A 24,961-nucleotide genomic window follows, 5' to 3' on the forward strand; every position below is an offset into this window, starting at 1 on the left:
TTATGATTCAGAACATCTGAAACACAAGCTCTGAAGTACTTAACTCTGATAGAGAATTTTAAATATCTCAGAGGCTCTGATCTATTTAAGTGGGAAACGTTTAGTATTCACTGCTGAACAGTTGTCCATTTAAATAGCAGTTACCGAGTAAATTTCTGCACGTGGTCTACGTGTGTCAGGTAGTGGGTGGTTAATGATGATTTTTTGGTATTCAACTTTCTGTCAATTAGCGTAACTTCCCAAATTTGCTATTTTCGTGTTAACTGTGTGCATTTAAATAAAACTTACACAATACACTTGCACACTTCTCACTCTCACAACCTACACTTTTACTTTCTCTCTAAACCTTCAACAAACTTTCTTTCTCTCTCGTTAGTTCCAAACCTTACCCTAATCTCCAACAATGGCTGGTGCTTCGTCTTCTTCGTCAAAAAGGATTCCACCGTTTATGTTCAAAAATCTTCAGATCGTTGGGAACGAGATGGAGTTTCCAGAATCTGAACTCACTTTTCTTTCTGAGAAGATGGTTGATTTCGACGGTCTACAAGCTAATGGGTTTGACGTTAAAAAGTACTTTATCACTCAGGGTTGGGATAAGTACTTCGACATGCTTAATGGTCCTATATATCCAGATTTGCTGAAGAAATTCTGGATGAAAGCTAAGGTTTTTGACAAACATGAAGCCAAGAAGGAAGAACTTGCTGCAATTGAAAGGGATCCTAGTCTGAAAGGAAAAACTAGGAAGGAAATGGGTCTGTTGGAATTCACTGGTATACAGATTAGGTCAAATATCTGTGGGATGAATATGGCATTCTCGCCTATTCACTTCAATGCTTTACTTGGTTTGCCTAACTCTGGGATAGAGTTAGAAGCTTTTGAGAAGGATACCAGATACAGAGATGATCTTCTGCATCTCATCTGCACTGATTTTTCATTGAAAGGCAAAGTCAAAGGACTGACTGATGAATGCAGAGTTCTTTTCAAGATCATCTTAGCAGCTATCAGTCCAAGGGTTGGTGGGACTGATACAATCTCCTGGACTCATCGTCATTTGCTGTATTTCCTTCTGACAGGAAAGAAGGTGAATCTTGGAGACTACTTTTTTGAAAGGATATGTGAAGCAATCTTCGCTAGCAAATCTCAGAGGAAAACAACTATTGTTTATCCTAGGCTGCTATCAGACCTTCTGCATCAAGGTCATGTTGTTCAGAACTTAAAGAAATTCCATCCAGAACTTGTGGAGAAGAAGTTCTCGCCTGAAATCATGCATGCCAGTTTCCTTACCAAGATGCGTCTTATTTCTACAAAGCTGGTTGCACCTCCACAAGAATTATCTGCTCGTCTTGAAGATCGTTTGTATGTGGATGGATATCCAGTTATTTCAGAAGCTGATGCTGAGCACATCATTCAGGACTATTTGGAAGTGCTCAGAGAAGAAGGATTCACTGTTGATAGGAGTATGATTCCTCCTGCTCCTGCAAACATGTATAATCCTACAAGGAGACCTAAGAGAAAGGTTGTTTCTCAAGCTGATCAACCTAAGCCAGATCTCTTGGCTCAGAAGAGGATTAAGGTGGAGCAAGCTGATGCTGAAAAGAGAACCAAGAAGAAACATGAGGAAGTTGCAAACAAGGCTGCTGAAGGATCTTCCAAAGAGCCTATTGATGTTGAGGTAGACAGTTCATCTGAAGAAACCGAGACTCTTGCTACCAAACTTCGTAGAAGACAAGTTCCTGTTCCTAAAGGTAAGTCTTCTAAGTTTGTCTTTAATGAAGCTGAAATTGGAATAGGTTATACAAAACCCCTTAGGACTATACTTCCTGAACCCACAATTATTCCAACCTCTGATAACCCTCTTTCTGAACTAGAAAAACATCTTAGCCCAGACCCCCTCAATAATCAAACCTTTACTCATAAATCTTCATCACCCCCTAAACCAAATTCACCTCAACCCCAATCACAAAAAGAAACACTTACCATTCCATCATCTGAACCAGAATCACATATTCCAATCACTAAACAACCCTCTCCACATAAATCTCCTGAACCATTCCCTGAACACATTTATCCTGAATCAACATCTGATATCTCTTCCTCTGAATCAACTCCTGAACCATCTTCTGAACCTCAACCAAACCCAAGTGCTGAACATGCTTCTCCTGAGCGTATTCACACTTGTGCCCCCAAGCCTTCAGAAGCAGAAGTTGTTATTATTAACAATCCTGCTAATGAATCGCCAAACTTATCTACCATTCCTAATCTCTCACCCTCTTCATCTAACCCTTTTGATAATCTATCCACTCAGCTTCATGATGACTTACTTAGGTTATCTAAGATAAAGGACAGGTTCTTAGCTTGCCCCTCTGATGTGGATTTAGAGGTGTCAAGTCTTAAGACAAAGATCTGCAAGGCTTTGGATGCTGTAGGTGAAGACATTAAGGCTGCTTTTGGTAAAAGAGATCTGGATGTGATAAGCTTTATGAAGGACAGTTTGGCAAGGGCTGATTTGAAGAGATTGACTTCTTATAGTCATGAGGAATTTGAGCGTGCCAAACTTGAAGCCATTGCTGCTGCTGAACAGCGTTTGTCTGCTTTCAAGGTTTGCTGGATTGATTCCAAGCTTTTTCAGAGTCTTGAAGCTCACAGGGTTGAGAAGGAACGTCTGGAAGAAGCTGCTGCTAGAGTTGCCCAGTTGGCAAATGAGCTACATCAAGAGGATGCCCCAGAAGAGGATGTACTGAATGTACTGAATCAGGATGATGTCCTGATGATTGAGTATCAAGAGGAAGGTGAACCCTCATCTGATAAAGGCAAGGCACCTTTGGTTGAAGATCAAGCTCCTGTGGTTGTTGATCAGTTGCAGATCTTTCAAGAAGCTCTGAGGGAACAACAAGAAGGTTTGGAAAGGCAAAGGACAGCTCACCTCAATCTGGAATCTAAAGTGGATGGTCTTGTTTCCAACGTAGGGTCTCTGAATGACAAATTTGACCAGCTCTTAGCCTTTCTCAAGAAACCTTAGGATTCTTTGCACTTTATTTTTTTTTGTTTTTATCTTCTGAACTTGTTATTCATATTTTTCTTTATTTTGTCTGAACAATTTCTTTTTGGATTTTCACTTAGTTATGTGGTTTGTTATATTTTTGTTTGTGCTCACTTTCTTTGATAAATAAGAACATAAGAACACAAGATGCTTTTAAACGAAAATTTTTATTAATGATCTAACAATGTTGAGTACATTGGTAAAAAGAAAAAGAAAAAGACAACCTAATCCTAATCAGATGGATAATACTCAGAAGAAATCTCAGATTTCTCCTCAGCATCCTCTGATGAAATTTCTATGGGATCTGGGTTCTGCTCTTCTTCTTCTTCTTCTTGTTCTTCTTCTGGAACATAGCTAGCCAAGAACTCAACATAGTCAGCATCATCTTCATTCTCTTCAGCTTCCGAATCTGATGAGATGATTATAATCTCAGCATCTTGTGGTTTCTTGTCGTCTTCTTTATCTTTCTCATCTTTTTCGCGTTTTTCGTCTTCTTTCTTTCTTCGAAACTCTGCGATGCGTGAACTAAACCTTCTCATTCTTCTTGATCTTTCTTGATATACTCGTTTATTCTTGTTTTTATGTGAAGAATGCATGTTAACTCGTTCACCTTTTTATAAACCTTTGAGCGCGTTGTTTTTTGTTTTTGAAATAAATTCACCTTTGTAACAACCACTCTTCTTCTTTGACTGTCTTGGTTATATAAATTTTTTTTACTTTTTGATAATGACAAAAGGGGGAGTAGTTACGCATTAATTGATAAGTGATAAGTTTCAAAGCTGAAACCACGCTCACGCCTTTATCCATTAAGTTAAAAGTTGTTACTTTTAAGTTGTTTTACGTATTTCAATGAGGAGACTAAGTTAGTTGAAACTGAAATAAATTCATAAGTAAGGATAAGTTAAGAGTGCAATCTTAACTTAGCCTTATGAGACTTAGGGGGAGAGCTTGCAAACCTCTCACTCTGAAGAAAGATATGAAATTTGTTTTATTTCAAATTATCTTAATCTTATACTAAATTAAAATATCATGGATATAACTTAAAGCTTTGGCTTTAAGAAGTATCAATCTTAGGGGGAGCTTGCAAACCTCATAAACCTAAGAGAAACATGATAAGTTAATTTAACAACAATTGTCAATTAATACTTATGTTTGTCATCATCAAAAAGGGGGAGATTGTTGGAACAAAATTGATTTAAAAATGTTAGCCCCTAAATCTATAAAGGTTTTGATGATAACAAAGTATTAATAAACAATTGGAAGGACTAAAAATTTATTTTAAGTGCGCAGATATAAGCATCAGATAAGCTCTGAGTAAAGCTCAGAGGATGTGAATTCAGAAGTTCACAAGCGCTCAGAAGATGTTGGACTTCAGAAGTTACAACCTTCAGATGATGAAGTCTTCAGAACTTCTTGAGTGACTAAAGCTTCATCAACCTCTGAAGATCTTTTTGAAAGCTGTGAAGATTCCCTTTGCAAGTCAACTCTTCTACCAATGAAGAAAAGGACCTTTCAAGCCTGATCAGTTCAGCTACTCTCGTTCTGTCTGTCCTCACTTGAGAACGTGGGTCTTCAGACTTGTTAGCTGAATAAGGAAAGTCCACTCTGCAGTAGTCAAAGTATCTGAAACTCTTACTCAGTTTAGATACAAACAAACTGCATCAAGACAGACTGCTTGAAGACAAAAGATTATCAACTCCAACGGTTCTTTTTGCAACGACTCTTTTCTGGTGGTATATATACTAGAAGGATCAGTTGCATTAACATACATATATATATATATATATATATACAATTATTAAGGATTGAACGTGCGCTGAACAAACTCTGAATTCTGTGTATACAAGCTCTGAACCTCTTATCAAGTGTTTTTGCACTTTAGTCAAATACTCTGTACTCTTATTTGCTCTCTTTAGGTTCTTCTAAGAGCATTTGTATATTTTCATATACTTTACTATTACTTGAGGAAACTTAAGCTTGTGTGCTTAAGTGTGAAGTCTTAAGCTTGTGTGCTTGAGCATTGTTGAGAAGTCTCTTGCTTGTGTGCTTGAGCAGGTGTAATCTTGTGTGATTATAGTGAAATCCCTTGGAAGTGCAAGGGGACTGGACTACTCTCGTTTTGTGAGAGGAACCAGTATAAATTGCTTGTGTGATCTCTCTCTCTCTCTCTCTCTCTCTCTCTCTCTCTTAACTTGTTTTATTGTGTTATTTATCCGCTGCTGTTGTAGTTAAGTTAAGAACTTGAAAAAGTTTTAAACTTGACTAAAACACAATTCAACCCCCCCTTCTTGTGTTTTCACACCTTCAAAAGTGAGTTAAACAAAATTGATTTATGTTTGGATACATTAACGTAAAAATAAAGGGTATTTATAAAAAATATCAATTCTTTTTCCATTATTTTTGTTTGACAAAATTCTTTTTCCAATTTTAAAAAACTACAATTTAATAAACTGCATAATAAATAATTTAAAAAGTGATATAAGCATTACATGAGACATTGAAATGTGTAAGATGTTTTTTTTTAATAGATTTTAATATTGTTGAAGGTGTTATAGTATGAGAATATATATAACTTTCTAAATCATATGTGATAATAACTTTTCAAATCTCACACGATAATTATTCTCTAAATTTATGATCCGGTAGAAAAAAATCATTGATCACGAAAGACATAAAAATATTTCGTGATGAATAATATAGTCAACAATAATTTTGATATGATATACTTTTAAAATTGATGGTGCTTATCAATTATTGCACATAATTTTAATCACAATTGGTATACTTGCCACAGTGGTTGTAAATATTGCCTTGCACTGAAGGGTTGCGGGTTCTAATCCTATTCAAGACAAAATCGTATTATTTTTTTAATAAAAATTGCATGATAAAATGGAGGGAAAACAGGGAAAACAAATTAGGGTTTAGGGTTTGCTTATGTATACAAGCTTATAATATAAAAGATAGGGACTTAATTGCAATATTAATAGATATGAGAATACATGATAAGTACCACATAAATACTATGTACCATATAATTCAAAGTGTCATTGATTGAGTCAATATTGCTTTCTCATTGGTTAGATTTAGGACTGCACCAATAAAGTCCAAATCAAGAATGCACCATAGAATTTTCCGTTTGATATTGCACACCCAAGAGAAATGAGATATAAGCTTCAAGATTTATCCACCTGCGAACAGTATGATTAGTTTTTTTTTTTTTGACAGTTACAGTATGATTAGTTGTTACATTTATCTTTGAATGTATTAAAACTATAAGCATATTAACAAAAAAATAATGAATTATAAATTTAATAGTTAATTGTATGTTTTGTTTGTTACATTTATTTTAGATGTTCAATTAGTCATCTACGTTTAAAAAGTTTTAAATAGAAATTCTTCCTTTTGTCTAAAGGAAATATTTATGTCGCACCCTCATAAGTCATAAGTTATCACGCATGCAATCATGTTAGCCACATGGTCAATTTAGACGGAAATTTGACTAAAACGACTAATTTATCACAACATATATATGCTCATATGGTCATTTACCAAATAACTTGACATTGTATTGTATGCTTATATATGTGACAATTACAAAAATGATTACATGATTGTCAAATGTTAACCGAGAGAATCTATATTTGTGTGAACAAAGTTCCCTAAAATAACATTTTTTAGACGGAGGATCATTAAATTAAAATAATAATCTGTTACAAAATTAATAGGATAAATAAAAGCAGGTCCATTGTTTACAAATTTAGAGAACTAGGCGATGTTGAAGCCATCGAAGCCACGTGGATAATTTCTTCTTGTATCATACTATAATGTCTTCTCTGCACCTAGATCTAAACAAATCACAGATTCTATTATCTGCAATAATCTATTTGAGTTATCTTCCCTTCTGACTATTAATCCACATACTATAAGTTGGTTTGGACAATGAAATTGTCTGAAAGGTCAGTTTATTCTTTTGGTTTTGATTTCTTTCTTCTACCTTTCTACAACTATTTAAATGTAAAATTAACAGTTAATTTAATTTTAGTAAGTAATTTTATTGTGGTAAGCCACAATCTCTCCTTGATTGCTAACTCATTATATATTTCATCTTCTTCTGATTGGTTTTCATGCAGGTATTAGTTTTTATTTATATGATGATAAATGATATAAACAACATTACTATAATTAAGGACACGTGAGATTTTGAAAACAACATGAAGAGGGCTATCTCGGTACGTCGTAACAATTCTATGATTGCTCACTTACATGCATTCTATGTTTACGTCTAATTCTCTCTATTTGTCAAAAGAAATCGATAGTTTGTTATAGTTTTGTGTTATATAAAGACTCAATGTATATCGCTAATTCAAGAAGTATATGTTTTTTTGGTTAAGAAGCCTAGTCGCTAGAAAAAAGTATATGTTTTTATACACACAAAATTATAATAATCAAGTGATTTATATCTATTAATCAATAATACACATGTTGAAGTGATTTATATCAACGCACTTGTTACTTGTGCAGGTGGGATCTTTAGAGGGGCGAGTTGTGATAGAACTCGAAAACGCGAGCCTACTTACTCCTTCTTCATTTCCCATAAAAAATGTATCGTTTGAAGCAGATTCACCAATTGATCATGAATGTGAGAATTTCTCACTAGATGTAATAAAATTAAGAAGTAAGGTGCTTAGCAGCATAAAAGTTGTAGTCCTCTCAACCAAGATAAACTTACTCTTGCCTTTTGGTCCCATGGCAATTTTGGTAGATAAATTGTATCATAGTCATGTAAGTTTCTTTAATCATTTGAAGATTGCTAAATATTGATTCCATTGTGAATCATGTAACTTTTCATTTCTTCAAATATGTTTCAGGGTTGGGTCTTTCTCTTCAGCTTATTAGGCATTATACCCTTGGCAGAGCGATTAGGCTATACAACGGAGTAAGTTATCCTAAAGTTCATTTATTAGATTAACTTTGAAAACTAAAATTTTGCTAGTTAGGATCACGATGAGCGGCTAAACTTCCCCTTAAGAGATTTAACATTACTGCATTCCTAGGACTGAAAAATGTGATTATTTTATTTTTTCATTGTTCTTTTGGTATGCAAGCTCTAATAAAAACTATCATGTGATGTTTCATACAACATGTTCAAATTCAAATGGAATTTGATAGAAACTTTGTTTAAGAATTTGATTATAATGGAATTTTTATCTTCCTTTGATGCAGGCAACTAGCTTTCTTTACTGGACCGGCAGGTAATTTTATCTTTCCTTTCTTCAATTACATCATAATTCTTATAAAGTAGCGCACATATGTTTTATTGTTTTCGTTCTCCACCACTATCTATATATAGCGCGCATATGTTTAATTACTTCATTTCCGATATGACTTTTCAGTTGGTGGTCTTTTATATGCGACATTTGGAAATGCAACCGAGTTAATTATATCAATTCATGCCCTCAAAAGTGGCTTGATTCGTCTTGTTCAACAATCGCTACTAGGTTCAATTTTGTCTAACCTGTTGCTGGTGCTCGGATGTGCATTCTTTGCTGGTGGATTAGTATTTCATAAGAGAGAACAAGTATTTAACCATGTATGGTTTTGTTCTATTAACTTCTTGTATATGTTTCATGCGTTGTGTGTGTGACAATATAGCAGAAATTAACCTTAAATGATCATCAGGCAGATGCTGGTGTGGATTTCGGATTATTATTGATGGCGGTAATGGGACTGTTATTTCCAGCAGTTCTTCATGCTACACAAACAGAATCTGAATATGGGAAATCTCAGTTATCTCTTTCAAGATTTACGAGTTGCATTATGCTTGTGGCGTATGCTTCCTATATAGTGTTTCAAGTGAAGAATCTGAATAATTTACAAGTTCCAGTTGATGAGGTTAAGCCTTAATAGTTCTTTATAAGCAGAAAACACAAATATTAATTGAAAAGTATGAAAATTGTACTCATATTAATTCTGATCTATAATTGTTTTTAGGACAAGAGTTTCAATGAAGATACATCAAATGATGAAGAAGCTCCTGAGATTTCAATGTGGGAATCAATGATATGGATTTCAATCTTAACAGGAGGTATATCTATCCTGTCAGAATACTTGGTTAACACCATAGAGGTAAACTAAATTCTTAGAAATATTATGTCTTATCTTTGAGCATATATCTTTCCCTCTGCGTGCAACTGCAGAGGCTAATCCCTCAAGCCTCGTGGGATCCAAATGGAAGGCAAACTCTCCCTAAGAGTTTCAACGCTGCTGCATGCCCAAACTAGGGACCCAAATAGAGCATATATTTTATATTTGATTATATTTTTTCTGTGTTTTTATTTTCACGTCTTTTAGGTAACAAGTTATAATTGTTTTACTTAATAAGAATAAGACCATTATGTTCTTATGGTCTGAGTTATTGATATAACATATACAATATTTTCAGGGGGCATCAAAAGAGTTTGAAATGCCTGTGTCATTTCTTAGTGTTATTCTTCTTCCAGTAATTGGAAACGCTGCAGAACATGTTGGAGCTGTTATGTTTGCTGTCAAAGACAAACTTGTAAGTATTATCTTTAACTAGTGATCATGTAATACATTATTATAAAATGTGATAAATTTAATTTGTATGAGCTAGAGTGTAATTTTCCTTTACACCTTTAAACTGGCTCTGTAGGACATATCGCTGGGCGTGGCCGTAGGATCTTCAATACAAATATCAATGTTTGTGGTAAGATTTTTCTCAATGAAATTTGCTGTTTTGTAATGAAGCAGACTTAAACACAAATGTGATTTAGCTTATAGAACAGTAATGGAATGGAACGTTTCAAAGATACAGATTTTATTTAGAATAATATTGAGAAAATGTTATTAAGTGACTGAGGAAAACTCTACTAATCATCTGGTTATTACTGCATTCACTGCAGATTCCATTTTGTGTGGTTGCTGGATGGATGATCGATTGTCCTATGGACTTGAATTTTCAGCCTTTCGAGACAACTTCACTTTTCATGTCAGTTATCATAGTCGCCTTCATGTTGCAAGTAAGTAATTCTTGGTTAGACTTTACTTACCTCACAGGCGAACTCTGGATTACCAGGGTCCTCTTCCCTAGGAAACCAGAGGGTTAATTCAAAAAAACCATCAACTACTGAGTTTGTTAAGTATACTGCGCTATTTGTTTTTTCTTTTGTCTTATGTGAAGTACCTATATCTGCATGGATTTAATCTTTACTTGAACTTCATTTCAAAATATAGAATAGAACTTCAAACTACTTCAAAGGGATGGTGCTCATTCTTTGCTATTTGATAGTTTCTGCAAGTTTTTTTGAACACATTGATCCTATGTCAGTTGGTAAGTTATGAAAGCCTTCCTCCATCTTAAATAGAAAATGTGAATTCAATTATATATATGGTCTTTATAAAGCCAAAATTCATAGTGTTTCATTACTCATTCCAAATCTGATTTATTTTTTCAGAAGATAATCCCTCAACTGCTGGTTAGCTAAGCTAACATCAAGATCTCTTATTTTATGTTCCCCTTTCTGAAACCAAGGATTGCACTTGTGTGTCTATGTGGTAAAAGACCAAGTTAAAGAACCCTATAGTCCAGGGGATAAAGTGCGAATAAAATATGTATATCTAATAGAGGAAATGTTATCACAAATTAAGAAGCTCCTGTATATTGTTACAGCATACTCATTTAAATATTGGTATACTCTTAAATTGATCCCACCAGTTTAGGCTATTTTGCACAATTGAGTTTTTGACTATGTATGTACCTTTGAATTCTTCAGTTCATTCTTTCTATGTACCACTTCAAATACTGGAGATCAATATTCACATGTTATTCATGATGATTTTGCAACTTGATAGACTGTTATTATGGTTGGATAAATGAAAAATAATAATCATATTTTTAGTGTTATAGTTTAGGTTTAATTTGATTTCCCTGACATTGGAAGTTTATGCAATGCATTCTTAGGCAAGTTATAAACGTTGGCACTATAATACAAGAAAGTAATTGATAACTATTCATGCATATATGGAATAAGATGATTAGGAAACTGTTAATCATTGTTTTATTCCATATAGGAAATTTACAAACATTCTGCTAATCATCTTTAAGCTATTCCAAACACCTCCTAAATCTATTTAACATCTTAAAAGATTTAATACAGCAATTGATAAAAGAAAACATCAAGGAATAAGAATAAGGTGTCTCAGAAGTCAGGGTAAGTGACAGAACTACTTAAGAACAACTGCTGCATTCCTCAGAGATAGGTATCTTTGCACATTATCATTAGGAAGTGCTCTGATCATCTTGAAAACATCAGTATTCGCGTACCGGAGATTAGTCTTAGGATCATAGTAAGGTGCCTGCACGGTAAATGATTAGTTAATTCTCTAGTACAAATGCTTATTATCCCATGGTATAATTATATCACCCTTACCATTTTCTTAGTTAGTTAAATAATTAATTAAGCCAATATGGTTCACACCAAGCAATATAATATCCATAAACAAGTTTTAGTCGTTGGTTGATTTAGCATGAAGCCAATTTAATTGAAAAGGTAAACTTAAGTCAAGCCTGCATAACAACATCCTTAAAAGGACAGCATCACACACACATCTAAAAAACCAGTGTGAAGTTCAACAATTACAAAGAAATCAAGTTCAACCAGTGTAACTAAATAAGATATCATTCAAGTTGTTCGCATAATCCTAAATCAATCTAGTATTTGTTGTACAATTCATCCGCAGCACTCTTTGGAGTAAGGAAAACAAGAATTATAAAGAGAAGATAAACAATGCAGAATACAAATACTTGACACTATCCACCCATTTCCAACTATAACGGTTCTTAATTTCAGACATTCATCAACTAAGATAATAGACCCAAATTCCTACCAAACTTATACTTTTAAATTAGGAAAAGTTGAAAGCATTTCAGTTCCAATTATCGACAGGATATATACAATGTATCATGTCTTAAATTACCCTACACTTTCACAATTCTAAGAATACCCAAATCAAGCAGTGCAAGAAAGATAAACATCAGATTATAGTAAAACAAACATAACAAACTACCACCTACTCAAACAATTTAACAATGTCAGTAGTAATATGTCAGTGGAAAAAAGTCAGTAACAGATAGTAATCTTCACCCGACTAAAGGAAAACCCTGCTCAGCAGTGAATTAATTATATATCTTCATCCGACTAAAGGAAAACCCTGGTCAGCAGTGATTTAATTATATAATGGCTACTATAGTGAGATGCAACTGCAGAAGATAAAAGTGCCTGGAACATTTAAGTAAATGTCATGGACATTTAAGCACATTATCTGTTGATTATGCTGGTAAAAAGCAATTACTGTTGAACACTGAAGGAATGTAAAATTGAGTACTCTACTGGGCCTTCTAAGATGAAAATCAATAGTTCTTTGTTATGAAGCACGGATACTCCTTGTATTAGGCGTGTCCCGGTATCGGACACGACAATGACACTTATAATTACATAGAATTATGACATTTATTCAAATAATTATTGATGTCAACGTGTCAGTCTCTGTGTCGTGTTTGTGTCCGTGCTTCATAGGTTCTTTGAGAAGACATAGCAACAAGCAAAATCACACAGTCGAATATTTCTTTTATCATCACAAGTAATTAGAAGATATCTTTTATCATCACAAGTAATTAGAATATATCTTTTATCATCACAAGTAATTATTAGAAGATAAAATCAAACAAAAATTTGAATGTTAGCACAAAAGCAATATGTATGTGATTCTTTAAGTTTCAATTTCAAATGCTATCAACAGATTCAATAAGATGTTAAAGTATTACTAGTGACAAGAAAAAGATAGAGATTTTTGAAAACTTCATCAACAAATGAAAAAACTTCCTCTTGAAGGGAAGTAGTACTAAACAAGAGAAATAAAGATCACTAAATACCTCGTAGCCTGTAATATCGCAAATTCTCTTGCAGGGATGCATAGAAGGAGGTGACTCAATATTCACATCTACAACACAATCCAACAAAAAAGAAAAAACAATTAAAATTCTTTTACATGGAAGGCACACATAACAACAAAAATTGGCATATATAAGTCTCCTACATTGATGTTAAACAATTAAAATTCTTTCAATTGACACATTGTTGAGAAGCACCATAGAACCCAACATATAGAAAAATAAACAAACTTTACTTTTAATGAGAAAAAGTTGATTACAATTGGTGTAAGATGCACTTTATATAGTGATTCTAACTAAACTAATGTTCTATTTGGCAATGCCAAATTTTGATCATATAGCTTATGACTTATAACTTATAAGCTCATAAGACAAAAGAGACTCGTTTGATAACTTCTTTTTTTCACGAGCTTATAGCTTATTTTGATAAGCTAACTCAATTAGCTTATAGCTTATCATTTTTCTCTCAATTTTACCCCTATCATCTTACATAAAAAAAATTAAATATTAATTAAACATATATTTCTTTTATCTCATTTCATATCTATATAAGCTAGCTCAACCGCTAATTTTGCCAAACACTACAAATTCAATCAACTAGTTTATTCGCCATAAGCTAGCTTATAATTTATTCGCTATAAGTTCATCTTATAAGCTAGCTATCTGCTATTTTTTGCCAAACAGATCCTAACAAACTTTAACTGATTTGTAACTGATAATAACCAACTTGTAACAACATATAACAAACTCCAATAATATCTAACAAATCTCAACACAAATTCCAAAAATTATTATAACATAAATTATTTTACTCACAATTTGGTTCATCAGGAGGGTAATTCTGGTAATTCTCAGCTTGAATAATCTGCTTAAGATGTTTCCAGTGTCTACCACGTGATTGACCTTTAGGGTATTTATCATACATTTGAATTCTCTTAAAACTAAGATAGTTAGGTAACACTAACTCTGCTTCAATTACCTCTGTCTCCATTTTCTTAAACCTTCAACAAAAACCAATTAAATAATTAATAATAACAACAACAATAAAACCGTACCATTGATTGAAAGCAAAAACAGCGTTTGTGCAATGTCACCTTTTCTGATCGGCGTTCGCAGGTTCTGATGCTTCTCGCTTCAAAGTTCCGTCGAAAATTTTACATTTCGCTAGTTTTATAAATTTAACTGTTAATTCGGGCTTTCTATTCGGGTTGGGTTTTATGACCCGTATTATTTTATTATATTTTACTTTACTACCTACACCTTCCAGATTTTTACCCACACTTCCCTTAGTTTATTTTAAAAACAAGTTCCTGAAAAATTAAAAAAGAAAAAGTAACTAAATCTCTGAATTTGTTAGTATTTTTAATTAGATTTTTAGACTAAAAGTTTCACAAATAAAGGTTTGTTTGCGAGTTTGCAGAAGGCGTTTTGAAAAAAATAAAATAAAAGCTCGTTTGGAATAGCTTATTTTTTGAGTTTATGCAAAACAACTTATGCAAATAAATAAATTTTTTACGTATTATTATAAATTGTGTAAAAAAAAACTGTATTATTATAAATTTGTCAAGGTAGTTTATGAAAAAATAACTTATAAAAATACAATTTTCGTTAGTTGAAACTTATAAATTAACATAAAAACTTATCTTTTTAGATAAGCTGTTTTGCATAAGCTGAAAAATAAGTTATTCCAAACTGGCTCTAGGTAGAAGGAATAGAGATTTTTGAGTATTCATTTTTCTTCACAATTCATTTTATAGGATTTTGGAGGATATATTATATCAATTCTTCAAATTCTATCTATTGTTATAACATTCTAAAAATTAAAAATATATTAATCATAAGTACTTATTTATCATTTTCTATAAAACACTCTAAAAAAAATGTGAAAAACTTCTCTATTTTTCTCTCTACTTTCTCTCATCCAAACTCACAAACAAAGACTTTAATCAGAGTGGCAAAAAAGTTATTCAAAGAAAACCAATTATGATAACATTATTTAATTGTTATTTTTTTTCTTCTCTTACACAATCATTGTAAGAGAAAATTCCCATACACGAAAATTTAATCAGTGGCTATATGATACAATTTGGAATAATAAGCCACAAATCAATTATAAATTTAAATTAGCTACTAAATCACTTCAATTTCTAGCTAAACTAGATAGCTTTCACAACTATTGGACTCTTAACATAATGTTTCCCATCAGACCAAACTAACTTTCCAAACACATAACTCTTTGTTGCTTTTCCTTTCTTCACCTTCAATTTTACCTCAAATCTCTTCTCTTCACCAACATGTTTGAACTCCAATACATTTGGCTTCACAGAAACAGTTATTCCATTTGGATTCTGAACATGAACAATGTATGTCGCTGGAGCACCAACGTTTTTTAATGTCCTTGTAACCGTCACCGACCGATTGAGATTTGGAACAGTAATTGAAGGATAGTTTAGGTTGATGATATTAAATTTTTTATGACATTGGTGAGGGGCTTTTAAAAACACTGACATTTGTGTTTCATTATACCCTAAAGCACATAAGAAGTTGACGTAATCGTTCGTTGGTGTGTCGTAAACAAGACCAGGATCCATTGCTTTGTTTGGTTGAACATGTCCGGATCCGTAGCTAAATGGTGTTGTATGGATGAAAGTAGCATTCAGAATTGTCTCCGCTTCGTTGTCTAATGTTGTAGCTGAAAGTAATAGAGAACAATTATGACCATGTTGAGATGAATAATATATGGTCGCGAGACAAGAACTTTTATAGCGTTGAATCGTACGAAATTTTGTAACTTTGATATGCTTAATAAAATTTTAATTTGACAATTACATTGGTTAAATTCGCAATATACGGAAAGTTCATGGTTGTGAGTATGCAAAGTTGATATTGTTACTTACATCTGCATATAAATTCATGAGATTTAGATGTTACATGCTAAAGTTGACATTTCTTGGGATGCAAGAAAGGATTTGAAGTATTAGAAACATGAAGAATTTCTTACCTGTGGTCATGATAGCTGATTTAATAGCAGCAGGACTCCAAGAAGGATACAAGGCTTTCAAAAGGCCCACAATGCCCGAAATGTGAGGGCATGACATCGATGTGCCGGATATTGAGTTATACTGAATGCGGCGTTTGTCGAACTCTTGGTCAGTTGGCCCTTCAGCTTCAGTGTAGGCTGCTATAATTGACACTCCTGGTGCAGTAATATCAGGCTGAAAATTAAAACAAAATTTGTTACTTGTTAAATGTCTAAAACATAACAATAGATTACAAGAACAAAGCATTGTTTTTGTGAGTAATGATTAACACCTTTAGAATCTCAGGTACAATAGTGTTTGGTCCTTTGGATGAAAATGCTGCCATGAAAGGTGCTGGTTTAGTATGCAATTTTGTTGTTGGATATGTAATATAAGCCACTGGAGACCTAAAAATTAAGTCCAAACAATCAAGTTTAAGTTCAAGAAGTGCTATGCTGCTTTTGCCTTAATTAAAGACTAAACCAAATTTCGATTGGAAGGGGGCTGGAACTACTTGATGCCAAAACTGACCCCCAAACCAGATTAGGCGGTCCAATAGACCGGATACTGGTGGTAAAAACCAGACTAAACCAAATTAGAAAGCTAGATATCTTACTTGGTTGAGTTGACGTATTTGAAGACATCTACACCATCAGAGAAATTGATGTGAGAAGCAGGAAGAACATGAGGATCAGCTAAAATTTCATTTCCAGTAGTGATATCATTGGCAAGAACCATTCCTACAGCACCAGCTAGAAGAGCTTGTTCTCCTTTGTCTACTCTAGCATTTATTCCTCTCAGGCATAATACTATTTTACCCTTCACCTTGTTAGGGTCTAGTGTTCCATTCTGGCAAAGCACACTGCATTCATTTTTGAATTAGATCATATTACATTGCCTTCATATAAATTATATTCACTACTATCATAGTACTATGTTTATGTCAATTGATTCATCAATGATATTCAGTTGCTTGATACTTACGCGTCTTGAATTGTTGCACTTGCCAATTTAGCATCTGTTGCTTTAATAATTGGGTAGGATTTGTGTTTTAATCTTGTAGCTGATAAGCTTTCTCCCTTCAATTGAAGCAAACAACATTATTGTTAGTCAGTATATTCTTGTAATTGCAATAAACAAAAATTCAGAAAATTTTAATTTCATCTTACTGCTAGAAAATTGCATTAACTTGTGTATTGTTTAATTTCATGATAAGGCACTATTATGTAATCAAAGGGATTCAACCTAGCCTTATATTTTTTTTTATCTTGTGTTGTATGTGGTAAAAAACCTTGTATTGCAAGTAAGATGAATTTACATTATTGTTGTCACAAGTTATTGGCTAAAAGGGTAGATCACTGTTCCTTTCACTTTCAATTTTAGTGCTTATAATGGTAATTTAATGTATAAACAATGAAAAACAAAGGGTGCTCATTATTCCCTCTATCCTTAATTATAAGCAAAAGTCAATTTTTCAGATTCATTGAATAACTAATGTATCTGGTCTATTGTAGACCACATACATCAGTTATTGAATGAATCTGAAAAGTAGACTTTTGCTTATAGTTAAGGATAGATGGAGTATGTAATGTGACTCCCTAAGTCATGCACAAAGAATCTTACGCATTTATGCAGTCAACTCATCATAGGTCAGTTGTAGGGTCAAAATCGGATGATCCAGATTTTAATGTAGGTTTTAACTTTTTTTAAAATATCTAAAATACCGAGTTTTTTCAAATCCAACAACTATGGATGTGATGACTGCTTGAATGTGTGGAATTGCTAACCGCACGCAATCCACATCCAAGATTATTGTCAAATAGGAAAATTGTCACCAAAATTGGACATAATAGTATTACATTGTCTAGAAGAGAGACAAACCTTGAACCTTAAATTGTTACCAAGAACAACATAACTAGGAAACTCTCTATCCATTGTGCTAGCACCAACTGTAATATACCAAGGAGCTAGATTTTCTGCAGTAGCTTCATTTGGTCCACTATTTCCAGCAGAACAAACAACAACAATACCTTTCTTAGCAGCATGAAAAGATCCAATAGCAACACTATCATTGAAAAGGTTAGAAGCAGAACCACCAAGTGACAAAGACAAGACATCAACACCATCATGGATAGCCATATCAAAAGCTGCAAGTATGTCTGCATCAAAACACTCGTCGCCATTAACCGGAGGCCAACAAACTTTGTATGATGCAACTCTTGCTCTTGGTGAACCACCCTTTGCTGTTCCATTTCCTTGACCAAAGACATTTACACCTTGTACCATGTTTCCACCTGCTGTTGAAAGAGTGTGTGATCCATGGCCTTCATTGTCGCGAGGTGTCTCAAAGGTTGAGTTTAGTGGGGTGGTTACTCTTGATGCATAGCCTTTGTTAAAATATCTTGCTCCAATTAGTTTCCTGTTTTGTCCATACACATAGTAGAGATACGAGTTTAGATGAATTAGATTTCAGAAGTTCGTTAAGACAAGAAAAACTTCTAAGACTTACAAATCTCTTACAAAGATAATTTAACGAATTTCTTATATTAGTAGGTAGGATTTGAATTTATGAATCTATTAAGTAAATGTTAAATTCTTAGCATCTGTTTTGTTTGGCGTTTGGAGGCTCAAACGCACGTCCAACTTTAGTTTTGTTGTGAATTCTTAGAACATTTAAAACGGAGCTTCTGCGCAGACGCGAAAAACTGCTATGATTTTGGGTGGATGCAAGTCTAATTGATGCAAAACCAAACATGTACTTAGCGAATAGACCATTTTTCATTGACAATATTTTTTTTATTTTATAATTAATATTTTTTGGAACACTTTTTACTTTTAGCATTTGTGTTTCTATTATGGCAATATAATTGACAAGGATTTGGATCTTTCTTTGGTTACAACAAGGATTTGGATCTTTCTTTAAGGCATGATTATGTCATAAAAAGAAAAACATGGACTTTATCACACATAAAGTAATATGAAAGGAATATAAAGGTTAAAAACATCCTTTTCGTAATAAGAAAACGTATTGTAATTATTAGTCAACTATATATGTTAAAAACATTTTTTATTTATTTATTTTCTTATGGAAAAAATACCGTTTTGCAATATGAAAATGCATATTATTTATTTGTATTGGTCCCAAAAAAGCAATATGAACTAAATATAGAGAGGTGAAATAAAATGTGCCAATATAGGTGAAATAAAAAGCAATATGAACTAAATATTCTAAAGGTAGGGCGATTTTAGGTAAAATTTGAATAAAAATATGAGAGACGATGATATTTAAAATGGAAAAAAAAAAGTGAAAGACAAGAAATATCGAGAAAGATAGACAAATCTATATATATAATTCCTAAATAGTTCTCCTAACCCTAATCCACTTAGACCAATCAAATTATTTCATTTAGCCACATCATCCATTTAAATTCAATTAAACCACTCTACAATGCCACATAATTTCTACTTATATTATTATTATTATTATTATTATTATTATTTCATCTCTATACTTTTCATATTCTACATTTATAAACTTATGACTTTTTAATATACACTCACTCAAGCCTTTACTTTTTTTGGCGAATATAATAACTTTTGCTTACTATATTATAATAAGAAAAATACAAAAATACACACTAATTAACTTTGTAACTCTCGGTAATATATTTTTTATCTCTTAAGTCACCATTCAATTTTCATCCCTTGAACTCTTCTACCAATATTTTAATATATAGATTATAATTGTTTTAATTTGTATCCTATTCATATTTTCCTAACTAACCATTACGAATGTTAAAAAAAATATTTTCATTCTCGGATGCTCAATCACGTGCTTAACAAGATTACTATTTGTTTTTTCGGTTGAATGTGAGAATAGTTTTTTTTTTCTTTTCATATCTTATATGTGCAATTTCTTTTTCCATTATCTTGCCTCTTCATCTTTTGTGCATAGGTATAAATACTTATGTTATTTTCTAAAACCATGATTTGTTGTAGTTATTTTATTTTTTGCAAAAATTAACTTTTTGCATAACAAATAAAATTAAGAGAATTTGACATTTTTTGTTTGTTGCAAATCATACATTCAACTTTTGTGTTGCAGATCATTTATAGGTTTAGTTAAGTGCTCCTGTATATGTGTATTCATATTCTATTATGATACAGATTAAATAATATATACTTTATTTTTAATTGAATTATGTAATAGTTGTTTTACTTGACTTTCCTTTATTTTTTATTTGTTCATTTTTTTTATTGATATACTTATTTTTATAATTTTTGATTTTAGGCTTTGAGTCATCATCTCTTACTCAAAATTAAGAACTGAACTGTGAGGTTGATGTTGTTCACATATGTCCCTTTGGAATATTTTTAAAAGGTATGTACCCTTTAATTTTATTTGTTTTATTTGAATTTTTCTAATTCTGTCACTATTTATATGCCAACTGTGTGACTTAGATTTTGCCACATCTCTTTTCATCCAATTATTTGTGTGTTTTGAAATAGATTTATATGTTGGGCGGATATATATCATATTACTCCTATATATATAAATCTTAGATAGTTATTCTGTAAACCATAATCCCTAAACCGATAATATTTCTTTATTTAACCACATGAGTCACTTACAATGCTACATCACTTCTCCTTAGAACTATGTATGTCCTTGCCTAAAAAAAATGTATGTTCATGATTTTTTTTTTTATTTCAAGTTTCAACTATAGGTCATTCCTCCTTCAATTATTTAAATTTTTTAGTTGACGTTATATTATAAACAACAAATAACACCCGTGCATTGTACGGGTAAGGGTCTAGTAAAAGTTAAAGCATCTTTATATATCATCTAATTAGAATTAGTTTAGCCTACATTTATTAGATTACATATTTTTTAAAATAGATAATTTTATCACTTTTTAAAATCATCTAAAACACATTTTAAGCCTAATAGATGGACTCATTTGACCAAAAAGTGGTATATTTGTAAAAATTAAAAGCAAAAATACTTTTTTTACAGGGATCAAAAATAAAAATGTGGAATATTTAACATGGATTACGCCATATATATTCAAACCTTTTTAGAATAGTTGAGAAAGGAAAAAGAATAAATAAAGGAGTTATTAGAAGATGCATGTTACCTATTGCAATGAAAACCATGATCACTCCCTTTACCACATATTCCTCTCCACTTTGATGGAATTGGTCCAAACCCTTCATCACTAAAGCTCTTAGATTCAGGCCAAACACCTAGAAGGATCCAAAGTAAATATATAGTGTGGATAAATTAAAGTAAGATAAACCACTAAGAAGAAGCATATGATGTTTTCTCTTCCCACCTCCGGTGAATCTTTTATACCCCCAATATTCCAATTTTGTCCTGCAGAAAAATTCGGTTCGCAGAAACCGAATTTTTACTAGTGCAAATTCAGAGTAAATTTCGGTTTTTAGAAACCGAAATTTGTTTTCAAGGCAAAAAAAAAATTTCGATTTCTACAAACCGAAGTTTTTTCAAGGACAAAATTGGAAATTCAGAGGGATAAAAGATTCATGGGGGTGGGGAGAGAAAACATGGAAGCATATAGTAGTAAATTGGAAAATTCTACTCTTTGTCCCATTCTCATATTGGCCTATCTAGATGGTCCTATATTAGCCCTCATTGGCCACTTACTTTATTTTGAGGATGGCTACAGTTTAGGAGAATTTTGAATCGCAATTAAGCTGATGTATGAACAATAATTTTCTTATTGGTGAGCTTATCTTGTCTTCATTGGATTGGAATTTTGACAAACCCCACCTTGGCATATTCACAACCCCACCTCTCACTTGATAAACACCCCATTTTTTGTTTTATTCTATTATAATAATAATGAACTCCAAGTCACAATATAATTATATATTACTTCGGTTCCAATCAAGAATGAATGATTAATTTGGATCGTATATAATGTCCTGGGTCACGGGGACGGTAACTTATTCACATTGGATTTAAGAACAACTCTTTTACAAGTGAATTTGACACTGTACTTTAACCCAACACCTTAAGATATTAGGTTTATGAGTTCTCTCACTTATAAAGTGAGATAAACCTAAACCTCCATTTTTTTAAACAATGTAAGAGTTAACTCACCTCACACTTACCGCAACAATATCTACTTCAAGTATAAGTCATTCGATTCTTTATGCTCCCCTCAAGCGAAAGTTTTCTTCATTCTACTTTTCTAAGTAATGTACGACTTAACTCACATTACACTTATCACAACACAAAATTATATTATGTTTTAATAGGCTATGTTTTACATTATGTTGTATTTTTTTTATTGTGACTAAATTCATACACATTAAAGTTATGTTAAGTGTGGAAAATTTGAACTTATGATTTTAATATGTCTCACTCTGGTAACTACCAACTAAGCTATACTACAAGACATCATATACTTTTTCTTTTTAGGATAGAACAAATAACAAACCGTGCATGGACGCGCGTTTCGTCGTGTTGGTTTGTATATTATGCATTTTGAAGGGCTAAGTTTTAAATTAAACCTAAGAAGGAAACGAAAATATGTATAACTGGTCATTATAGACTTTTCAATGGTGATTAAATGGAGTGAAGGTTGGCTACACGATTCCAAGCTCAAAAAGGTATTACTACAAGCTACTATGATTTTTCTAAAGATGAGATTCAGACGTTAACGCTGACTAATACAAAAGCATTGTACTTGACACTCTATTATCCAATGACGGCCAGATCCAAACAAATAATATATACTACTAATCTAATTATCTAATCTTATGAAATCAACCTTTTCAGCTAAATAAATAATATCAAACTCTGATTAGTCTTTATTTCTGTGGGGGACAAAGATATTTACAATCATAATTTTGTTCTTCCTCTCCATGTCACATGTCTATGAGTCAACGATCTAGAATCAATAATAATAATAATAATAATAATAATAATATATTTGGTCCTCGTGAATATAACTCAATAGAGACATTACATATTTTTGTAGAGGAGAGACATTACAAATTATATGTAGGGATCGAAGTTTGAATCTCGATACTTCAATTATTCACCTTAAAGGGTAAAATTACAGTCACTAAACTACTTGACAAAAAATAATAATAATATTTTTGTATGAGTTAGACATTTGAACAAAAACATGAATATTAAAGAACATATAAATGTATATTTTATATTTTAAATTTTAGATAAAGATCCGGTGTTTAGGTGACTTATTATAATTTGAAGAAATACTTAAGCCCAAATTATTATTTTTTAACCACATTCACAAGATGTAGTGTTTTAAATTTATTTTTCTTTTAATTTTTTGATCAGTGTAGTATATACCTAAATTTTATGTTTAAATGCTTGTGTTCATGTAAGACTTTCCTTAATTTGTTCATTGTGAAATGTGACCATTGCTTTAGACCATCATTGTGTGATCCAAAATAATAATAATAATATTATTATTACATTGCCAACTTGTTTTTCTTTTTTCTTTTTTGTTTTGGTACAAACATTGCAACTTGTTATTGGTGGTATCTTTGAAAATAAAAATTATAAAATTTTATAAATAAAAAAAAAAATAAGGAAAGTGACCTGTATCAAGGTTTGCTATAATGACACCATCACCAAATCTGGCTTTGTTCCATATTGAGTTAGATGAAATCACCCCATAATTATCTTCTAACCCCATGAATCCCCATGAACGAGTTGTATGCAATTTCCTTCCATTGTTCTCAAACACTGACAACACTTTTGGATGTTCTACAACAACAAACAAGTTTTCACAAAAGGGTATATTAGAATAAAACAACCACAAAACATAGAAAAAAAACAGAGTACAATGTTCTGAAATCTAACTTGCTATCTCAGCTGCTATTTCTTCTTCCAAATTTGCAGCAAAACCATTTATATGTCTTGTGTAAGAGTAAAAAATTGAATCTTTTGCTGTATCAGAACTACAAATAAATAAAACTCAACCATTTCAATTATCAAAAAATAAATAATTGAGGATTTTTTATTATATAATATATAGTTTTTTGAATTTGAATACCTTCCTAAGAAAGATCCTAGAAACTCATAGTGAGAATTTGTTACACTGTTAAAGTCAACTGAAGACATTTCCGAAGAATCATGTGAATGGCTTCCTAAGTATACCACATATGACTACAACAAAAATGGAAGAATTATTAGTAGAGATTTTAAAGATTAATAATGCAAATAGAAAATTGAAGTTATGTTTCACCTTTTTTTTGTCTGCAAAAGATGGTGTGTGATGTAGAGAGACAAGAAGAATTAGGAGGAGAAAGTAAAGGATAGGAGTTGGTGACCCCATTGGTTTGAGAAATTCAGCTCCTTTGTTTTTGGTTTGTTTTTCAATGCAACAGAAGTACAACCTTTTGTTTTATAAAGGGAACAGTGTGAAGATTACCCTGCTTCTCAAAAGAGCAATGTCTTTTATCTGAAAAATGCTAAACAGTGATCCGAAGTACGTGATCCGAAGTACGACACTTTTTAAGAAATTAAATATAATAATATTGGCTTGGTACTTGTGGAATCAACTTCTTAAAAATTTAAAAAGTGTTATTTTCAATTTGAAACTTTTTTTTTTTAGTTTCTTTAACCAGTGTCCGGGGGTACCGATTAACATGACCATTTTTATTTTATAAAAGATATAGTGTATGTATATTGGATATAATCAGTTAAATTTATTTTATTTGTGATAATTTTTAGGTGAAATGACCCCTGCAATTTGGAGTACAAACGGAATATCGGAGGGAGGATCACGGTTCGAACACTCGCAACTACGATTGGGAGGGGTTGCTGGAACTACTTGATGCCAGAACTGAACCCAACTAGATTAGGCGGTCTAGTAGACCGGATATTGGTGGTGAAAAAAATTTATTTCACTTAAGAATTAAATTTGA

The 24,961-nt window shown here is 32.2% G+C and overlaps 3 protein-coding genes across 4 annotated transcripts; 1 reads left to right on the top strand and 2 right to left on the bottom strand.

The window, feature by feature from the left end:
* The first annotated feature begins 8,697 nt into the window (after positions 1-8,697).
* On the top strand, positions 8,698-10,904 carry LOC123907911 (vacuolar cation/proton exchanger 5-like). The gene is made up of 7 exons (XM_045958369.1): positions 8,698-8,932; positions 9,032-9,166; positions 9,483-9,599; positions 9,714-9,767; positions 9,964-10,080; positions 10,295-10,391; positions 10,516-10,904. Exons 1-7 carry the CDS (start codon positions 8,753-8,755, stop codon positions 10,539-10,541), a joined length of 726 nt encoding a protein of 241 aa, XP_045814325.1. The 5' UTR covers positions 8,698-8,752; the 3' UTR covers positions 10,542-10,904.
* Positions 10,905-11,047: 143 nt separating this feature from the next.
* LOC123907913 (chromatin-remodeling complex subunit ies6-like) lies at positions 11,048-14,222 on the bottom strand. Of its 2 annotated transcripts, none has more exons than XM_045958372.1 (4): positions 14,105-14,222; positions 13,827-14,011; positions 12,993-13,060; positions 11,048-11,416 (listed from the first exon to the last, which is right to left on the bottom strand). In XM_045958372.1, exons 2-4 carry the CDS (start codon positions 13,999-14,001, stop codon positions 11,285-11,287), a joined length of 375 nt encoding a protein of 124 aa, XP_045814328.1. In that variant the 5' UTR covers positions 14,002-14,011; positions 14,105-14,222; the 3' UTR covers positions 11,048-11,284. The 2 variants fall into 2 exon arrangements, with proteins under 2 accessions (XP_045814328.1, XP_045814327.1); XM_045958371.1 differs by having other exon boundaries at positions 13,827-14,004; positions 14,105-14,187.
* Positions 14,223-14,991: 769 nt separating this feature from the next.
* On the bottom strand, positions 14,992-24,533 carry LOC123907912 (subtilisin-like protease SBT5.3). The gene is made up of 11 exons (XM_045958370.1): positions 24,280-24,533; positions 24,088-24,200; positions 23,895-23,992; positions 23,631-23,798; positions 21,169-21,277; positions 17,912-18,449; positions 17,015-17,109; positions 16,647-16,892; positions 16,323-16,437; positions 16,012-16,225; positions 14,992-15,702 (listed from the first exon to the last, which is right to left on the bottom strand). Exons 1-11 carry the CDS (start codon positions 24,367-24,369, stop codon positions 15,167-15,169), a joined length of 2,322 nt encoding a protein of 773 aa, XP_045814326.1. The 5' UTR covers positions 24,370-24,533; the 3' UTR covers positions 14,992-15,166.
* Between the last annotated feature and the right edge of the window lie 428 nt (positions 24,534-24,961).

The sequence above is a fragment of the Trifolium pratense genome, linkage group LG2, assembly GCF_020283565.1.
Source record: "Trifolium pratense cultivar HEN17-A07 linkage group LG2, ARS_RC_1.1, whole genome shotgun sequence".
Classification (NCBI taxonomy): domain Eukaryota; kingdom Viridiplantae; phylum Streptophyta; class Magnoliopsida; order Fabales; family Fabaceae; genus Trifolium; species Trifolium pratense.